We start from the raw sequence: 8,412 nt of genomic DNA, 5'->3' as shown, positions 1-8,412 counted from the left end.
AAAAGTAAATAATTTTGATCTTTTTAATCTTTGCTATACATTAAAGAGCCGTTTTAAAACTGATCTGGATCCAGCAATTTCTCCAAAAGGCATATTCTGTCGTGATCCTCGCCAGTATCCTCGTATACTACACTATCATATGAACACAAAAATAGTTTATGCACTTACAAAGCCCAGAAAATAGAGGCAATAGATTATAGCTCACCAGCAGCTCAGTCCAGAAAGAGAAAAATCAACAAAATGCACGATAACACCCAACTTACCAATGTTATTAACTCGGAATATCATGCAATTAAATACCATCTACAGCATAATTGTAGTCAAGTCACCACGATGAAACTGCAAATTTACATAAACAGCGTGATACTATCGTTTCAACCATTGTCATAATTTCAGTAGTTAGCTTGCAAAGTTCAGTACATAGAGAATCAATTAAGAACGACGGTAATATGTTAGCATGCTGCATGGTTGTCACTGTCCCACAGAGCGGCTCAGAGGGGGTCCGGTCAACACACAGAGGCGTCGGCTCAGGGTTCAACTACACTCCAGAGAAAGAGGGGAGGGGGACGTGGATAAAAAGCTGCACTGAATAACAAAACAGGTCATTAAATACACCCACTGGTGTCTCTCTCTCTGCGAGACACGTGGTACTGTTTGTTCATTTCACACAGGCAGCCATAGTCGTGCAGAAAAACAGCCACTGGTAGTAAGAACACAGGGAAGAGTCATGCTCGTCATTAAAAAAGAAGAAGAAGAAGATACCAGAATGGAAGGTTCAAAATGACTAATAAATATACTGTACAGTTGAAAGAGCACAACAATAGACTGCAGCCATAATAATACGAGAAGGTAAGTAACAATAATGTTTTACAAGAAGTAAAAGGGGAAGGAGGACAGGCGTCGTCCAGGTATGTTGGGCGGCTGCAGCGTCGACAAGGCGCAGGCTAAAGAGTTTCCTTTTTTTTTGGCTGATACGCCCTCTGCTGTACTGTAGGCCTAATGATGGGAGCGTCGGTGTCACTGTCTGTTGTGGAAAAACAGAGAGAGAAGGGCGAGGTGGGCGTGCAGGGTGCAGGACGACGACCACGATCCCGAAATCAGACTCTTCAGACTCCCTTAAGACACCCTCCATCCACCTGCACCTCTCTCTCAGGGCTAATTCGCTCTCTAATTATCCACTTATTCCTTCTCTGCTCCTCTTGACCTCTTCATCTGTCTCATGCACCTGGAAGGAAAGGAGACACAGTTAAAGGGACAGTTCACCCCAGTTCACTGCCTCTGTGAACCAGTCAAGTTGATGTTACAGTTTACATTCATGTCTGTGAAAACATGGACGCTTCACACACATCAATTCAGTATCTGAGCCAACGTCTCTGCCTCTGTTGCTGCGATATGTGGTGTTTCTAAATGTCAAGGATCCTTCCTTGGTAGGACGAGTCTTTCCAAGGAAGAATCCTGCAGAGGCAAGGCAAGAGTCCTTCCTGTGGACACACATGGAACAGGCTAACGAGTGTCCCCAGGCATCCTGCCGAGCTCAGCAGGCGCATGTTTCATTGAAGAGGCCCTGCCTTTACTTCCAGCAAATCAAATCAAAGAATTATGGGTACTTTATACCCGCTGAGGATCCACACATGCATCCTTGAAAATTCTCTGAATGAAGGACTCTGTCCTTAGTAGAATTTGAAGGATCTCTGACACTGGAATAGTCCTAAAATGGGATTTGATGATGTAGCATCCTTGAAATTCGGCTGTTTAAGGATCCTTCCTTGACTCTGAGAAATACCCATGGTGTTGAGTAATGGCCAGGAAAGTGTTTTCGCAGAACATTATGATGTCACAGTGATGCTGACCTTCGACCTTTTGGATATAAAATGTCATAATTTTATCCTGTTAGACATTTGTGTGAAACTTTGTCATAATTAGTGCATGAATTCTTGAGTTACGGCCAAAAACTTCTTTCTTATCAGTTCATCCTTGATTCAAAGTTGACGTTTGTGCCAAATTTACAGAAATCCCCTCAAGGTGTTCCTGAGATATCACGTTCACAAGAATGGGAAGCACAAACGGACAGACAGATGGACAACCTGAAAACATAACCTTTTTTCCCTTTCAGCTGAAGTGCTGTTTATCAGTCTAGATTGTTTTGGTGTGAGTTGCCGACTGTTGGAGATATCGGCCGTAGAGATGTCAGACTTCTCTCCAATATAATGGAACTAGATGGCACTCAGCTTGTGGTGCTCAAAGCGCCCAAAATATACATTTAGAACAACTCAGCAATGTCTCATCCCAGAAATCATGACCCAGTTACTCAAGTCAATCAGTCAGTTAATCAAATAATCCACAGACCTTGTTGTGAGCACTTTCATGTAGGAACTATTTTTTTTCTACCGAACTACACGTGCCAGCTGTATCACCAAGCAGAAGAGAGAGAGTATCTACTGCTAACTCACCTAGCACCACTGAGCTAGCTAACGTTACAGCTCAGCCGAGGAGGACGCCATTAATGTTTACATATCGCGCGGTCTCGAGCATGAGCCTCTCTGCAAGCTTCCTTCTGCACGGTGATACAGTTGATGGGTGTGGTTTCGTTAGTTAAAGTGTCGTTAAATTGAGTATCTGAGCCATAATCTTTACAGCTGATATCTCCAACACTCCGCAACTCATACCAAAACAATCTAGCACTACAGGTAAGAGGTAAAAATATTTAGATTTGGGGGTGAACTGTCCCTTTAAGTCTATCTAAAAACTGTACTGAATTTTTGGGCCACTTGGGGGCAGCAGAGACAAGCCGTGAGATATCATCACCTTTTACGTTGATGTGATTAACTTATTCTTACATCCAGCTGTCACAGAGCAACGTGATGATTCACTAGGAGTCTTTGCATTTGTGTCACCTGATGAATGTTAGCCTAATATTTTCTCTCTTTTAGCTCTATTTTTGGTCTCCACCAACTCCTGAGGGAATATCTGTGTCTTTAGCTGCTAAATGCTCCACTAAGTTCACCAGCTAGTCTCTTACTGTGTCTGTCTGCTGATTGCTGCTGAGCAAGTAGTGTACAGCGGCTTTTTACAGCTTTGTCTCTTTAAACGACTCTATGAGAGCAGTGAGTGTTTATCTGGGTCGGCCAGTGAGCTGAAACACTGAGCTGAAACTCACTCACTCGCTCCGTAAAGCCAGGAGCAGCTGCACATTCATCTGATCATCCTCTCTAGGTTCGTCACTACCAGAGACACCTTTGACATTGAACCATGCAAGCTGCTTCCCCCTGTTTCCAGTCCTTATGCTAACCTCAGCCTGTGCCCCTCCCGTACCTCATCCCTGCAGCGGGGCAGCAGGAGCTCCCGAGCAGTGGAAGTGGACGTTTTGCCACCGGCTGTCCCTGCGGTGCCATACTCTGGTCTCCTCTGATTGGCTGGAGCGGGGGTGGCCCTGCCCGTCGACGAACTGTGTCAGGCGGATGTAGGCGATGCAGGCGGCGTCATCCCCGATCATGTGCACGTGAGGGTTGAGGATGGTGGTGTGGATGGGTTTGCTGTTCTTGGAGAGGACTGACGGGAGAGAAGGGTCCAACTTTAGGACGTCTAAACTCACCAACTGCTCAGTCAGTGCGTAATAATACAAAACAAAGAATAGTTGTAACGCAGTCTTACGATTGTCAAAGTAAAATCTGTGGAAGTCCATTCCCTCCACCAGATTACCCAGCCCCTCCGGCTCGAACGAGGTCAGACCAGGGTCGCAGATCTTCCTGCAAAAAACATGCAGGTCAGAGGTCAGAGTGTCACCTTTAAACATCCTGTTTTAAACTCTACATCATGTTTGTGAAGTGGTGAACAATATGCTGCATACAGTTATTTCAGAAACTCTGTAACACAATGCACAGCTGTAAAACAGAAACGAACATCTGCTTTGGCCCCGCCCCAGTGTGATGACATCACAGTACCACTCTGAGGTATTGTGTCAGCTATGGAGGCCTGTTTCTGCCAGGAAAAGAAATGGATGAAAAGTAAGACATGATAAGTCACTTTGTGTCTCATCATTTTGTCTCAGTAAGATAAAATAACTTGATTTATTTTATGAGTGATTCATAATTTTGATTTAGTATATTTTAATTGTGACATGGTAGCTCAAACATCTGATTTACAATCTCATAATTCCTGATTTGCTGTGTTACAACTGTCACACACTACTGTAGCTTTAAGGTTAGGCTTGATAACTCATAATATAAATGTAGTGTCTTATCATTTTGTGTTAGTAGCTCTAGGTTTTTACTTACTGTCTAATCATTTCAACTTAATCTAGCAGGAGAAATAGCTTCCCAGGCATTTTTTAACCTGTTTTTTTATGACCCTAATGGTGTCTAGTTAAAGGGAAATTTCGGTTTATTTCAACCTGTCTCCTATCGTCCTAAATTTGTTTCAAGTGACTAGTGACATAAAAATAATAGTTAGCATGTTAGCCATTAGCCTAGATACAGCCGGGGCGCATAGTAGCGTCAGACCTGTTAAAATGTAAGTGAACGGGCAACCTTCAAGTGCAAAGTTAGTCCACTAAACAAGCTTTTTTTCCACAAAGACCGCCTCATATCATTAGGATAAATGTAGAGAACATATAAAAAACAACATGTAAACGTGTTGTCTTACCTTACCAGTGTGGTGCCATGTTTGTTTACCATTTAGCTCTGCTTTCCAAAGCACGGCCGAAATATATCTCGCGAGCTCTAGATAAAGCCCAGCTGGATACTACTCCAGGTGGAGGTGTCTCGCCCTCGGTCACATCCAGACCTTGAAAATAAGGCTGCAACCGGTCCCATTCCTTGCAACAGAGGCATTCCTCTTCTGTGGGCACTGGGGCACAGCATTCACAGGTACACCACCAATCTCCAGAGCTACGCAGCCTTGCAGCAGCCATTCCTCCTCTCTCGTCCTCTACCTGTTGTGCCTCTCTCTCTCTCTCTCCTCCTCCGTTCTTCAATTTCACGAAGCTCTTCGTCAGTGTATTCTGGCTCAAATAAATAAGGGCAGCCATCAAACTCTGCAAAATCAAATTCCTCCTCCACAAAGTGGAAGTCTGGCAAAAAGTCAGCCATTATTCTATAAATCTTTCATAAAATAAATGAATGAACTTTTCAGGCTACTGTCTGGTTCTGCCTTCCAGCTGTTGCTGCCTGTTCTCGCGAGATTTCAGGCACGGTATGAGATCGCTGCTTGTTCTCGAGATATTTCGGCCGCGCTTTGGAAAGCAGAGCTAAATGGTAAACAAACACGGCAGCACACCGGTAAGGTAAGACAACACGTTTACATGTCGTTTTCTATATGTTCTCTGACATTTATCCTAACAATATGAGGCGGTCTTTGTGGAAAAAAGCTTGTTTAGCGGACTAACTTTGCACTTGAAGGTTGCCTGTTCACTTACGTTTTAACAGGTCTGACGCTACTATGCACCCTGGCTGTATCTACGCTAACGGCTAACATGCTAACTATTATTTTTATGTCACTAGTCACTTGAAACAAATTTAGGACAATAGGAGACAGGTTGAAATAAACCGAAATTTCCCTTTAAGATTTCTTCTTGTTGCCAAGGTCAACTCATGGCCCATGGGGTTTGTTTGGTGGCCATCTTGAACTGATGTCCACGCTAATGGCGAAAAACGCTGACTTTTATGACTCCTGAACCAGACAACATACAAAGACAAATAAACCCACATTTTTAATATAATTTGGACACCAGGAATCAAATGGAAAGGTCACTGACATGCTACAACCACTCTTTATTGGTAAAATAACAGGCACATAACTATATAACTTCTGCTTTTTTGCTTCACAGTTACTGCTAACTGCTAGACTCAGTGACGACTTTATTACTCACTTCTGACTTTGTATCTAAGAATTTTGACTTAATAACTTTAAGTAATTCTCCCGCAAAATGACCATTTTTTTTAAATAAGTTACTCACCTTGTGTTACATTTAATTTGTGAAGAAAACTTTGTTTTTCTTACATGCAGAATCCAAAAAGACAATTGAATTGAACTAAGGGGGACCACATTAAACAAGAGTAAAACTACATCAAAGCATCTCTTAACAAACTCTCGCACAATTCGTGCAGCATAATCCCAGTCCCATTTATCCAGTTGTATGTTCAGTAATTCCCAAACACAGGCATTTTTGCTAAAGTGTTAGGATTTAAAACCCACCAGTAAAAACAGACTAATGCACACGCGTGGAATGCATGTGCGTGCATAGGAACACTCAGGGTTTGTAGGTGTAAGGGTTTTATGTTTTTAGGTTTAAGCAAAATGCATAAAGTACTGGTCAAAAATAGATTTGTCTCAATAATATTTGTGTGAGGAGATCTACAACCTGTGTGTTAATGTGTAGTCTGTACATATAAAACAACTTCCACGAATACAAAAAAGATTTGTAAACTCACAAACTATTCTGCAAATATAAAAAGCAGTCGCAAATTCAAGAATTTTTTTTTAAAAAAAAAAGAAACAAACACCTGCTGGAAAGTTGTAAATGTTAGAAAGATAATCACAAATGCTTTTCATTCATTTGTAAATTAATTTGTCAGTGTATTTGCAGCTGTGTTTTATATTTGCAAAACAGTTTTGTGAGTTTACAAGTCTTTTTTTGTGTTTGTGGAAGTTGTTTTATATTTACAGATCACACATTAACACACAGACTGTTCATCTCTTCACACATATAATACTGAGAAAAGTCTAACTCCATTTACTGAGCACACGACTTAGATAAATGAGACTTGAATGAGTTGTGTGAGAATTTTTTGCTGTTGTTTAACCTGATCCCTGTTTACTTTAATTCATGAAGAACGTAGAGGAAGGATTCTTAATTTACGATCTTAAAATTTCCCCTCAGTAGCTTCAAGCTCTGACGTAGTATCTCATAGCTTTGACTCAGTAACTCAAAGGTTTGATTTATGGAATAACTCATAATGTTGACTCAGCAATTCTGACTTAGCATCTTGTAAATTTAAGTTTGTATTCATTAATTTTGACAATGTAACTCATTATTTTTGACTAAGTTTGTCATAATTGGGACTTAGAAACTCAAAATGTTATTTAATAAGTCAATCTTGAGTCAGCCTGGTAATTTTTTTCTTATAATTCTGACTTAGTATCTTAATATTCTGATTTAAATCAACGGTTTGACTTGCTATCACAATTTAGATTTAGGATTTTGTGATCTCGACTGTGTCAAAGCTTTTACTGTGTCATCATTTTTGAGTTATTAACTACAGATTTTGACTGACATTTCTGCTCAGTATTTCCATTTTAATTCACCATGCATGACTTTTCATCCATTGTCCTTCCTCCTGGTGTAAATGGGCTTCCATCAGAGCGCACGCACTTAACCCAGCGCTCCCCTCCCCTCCATCACTCAATCTGCCAAAGCATTATTCTTAATTGTTCTGCAGTGAGGGGGATAAAACACAACTGTACTGTATGTCAGTCAGATTAGTGCTGCTCTGTGGCTGATGGAGAGCTTTAGCGTTCACTTTACAGGCTGAAACCAGACTTTTCCCACAAGCTGTGAAGAAGAGGTGGACTCACGCGTACGCCTCAAAGTCTCCATTGTTGACAGCTTCAATGAGCTGCTCCGTGATCTTTATGATCTCCTGTTTGCGAGCTGCGGAGAGAAAAGAATGTCATTGGGACAGTTTAACCTCATCATGACGCCACAGTGCTCTCCTGCGTTAAACTAAAAACTCATCCATTAACACACACAGCGAGGATGAACTCACCTGAGAGCTTGTTACTCATTGTAGGTCAGTACAATCTCCTCCATGCTACTGCTGCACACATTAAAACTACTCCCATGCAGAAAGGTGTGTTGACCCTCGCCTACATGTCCACCTTCTGTTTTAAAACAATATAAAAAAGTCTCCTGCTGCGTCTAGACGCCGCGCTGCTCTCTACCTCCATCCATCATCCATCATATCTCTGCCTCGCATGTGAGGCTGCTTGAGCTCATCACGCTATTCTTGTCCCAGCGCTTTAGATGAGATTTACTGTGTCCTTCTCCCCTCGCTTCCTCCCGACACTGAGAGGAAGGCTTAGCTCGCTCTGACTGACTCTCTCCCTCTCTCTGTCCCTCCCTCCCTCCCTCCCTCCCTGAGTCTCATGCTGTCTTTGTTTTGGTTGTTTATTTTATCTTGTTCCTCTGTCTGTCTTTAACCTTCACATATCTGCAGCTCGAGTCCTCGCTGAGACCAGTCCTCAGGTCTTTACACTGCCAGTCCATGAACTGACTTCAGAAGCAACTGTTGGTTTATAAAGCACTGAATGTTTATGGCTAAATTACATTGCTGATCTTCTGCTACATTATCAACCATCCAGACTCCTGGGACAGGTCTGCTCTCTGTCTCCATAGTCCAGACTAAACATGGAGAA

At 42.0% G+C, this 8,412-nt stretch overlaps 1 protein-coding gene across 5 annotated transcripts in view; it reads right to left on the bottom strand.

Moving 5' to 3' along the window:
- Positions 1-779: 779 nt before the first annotated feature.
- camk2b2 (calcium/calmodulin-dependent protein kinase (CaM kinase) II beta 2) overlaps positions 780-8,412 on the bottom strand; it is an 82,104-nt gene continuing 74,471 nt past the window's right edge. For all 5 annotated transcript variants that reach the window (XM_033646452.2, XM_078162218.1, XM_033646451.2 and 2 more), the window contains 4 exons: positions 7,573-7,648; positions 3,652-3,746; positions 3,313-3,549; positions 780-1,225 (listed from right to left, as the gene is read on the bottom strand). In XM_033646452.2, coding sequence (XP_033502343.1) covers positions 3,314-3,549; positions 3,652-3,746; positions 7,573-7,648 — 407 coding nt within the window. In that variant the 3' untranslated portion in view covers positions 780-1,225; position 3,313. The remainder of the gene's footprint in view (positions 1,226-3,312; positions 3,550-3,651; positions 3,747-7,572; positions 7,649-8,412) is intronic.

This window comes from Epinephelus lanceolatus, chromosome 19, assembly GCF_041903045.1.
Source record: "Epinephelus lanceolatus isolate andai-2023 chromosome 19, ASM4190304v1, whole genome shotgun sequence".
NCBI lineage: Eukaryota > Metazoa > Chordata > Actinopteri > Perciformes > Serranidae > Epinephelus > Epinephelus lanceolatus.
The sequence above is the reverse complement of the archived record's forward strand: the minus strand, read 5'-3'. Positions and strand labels throughout refer to the sequence as shown.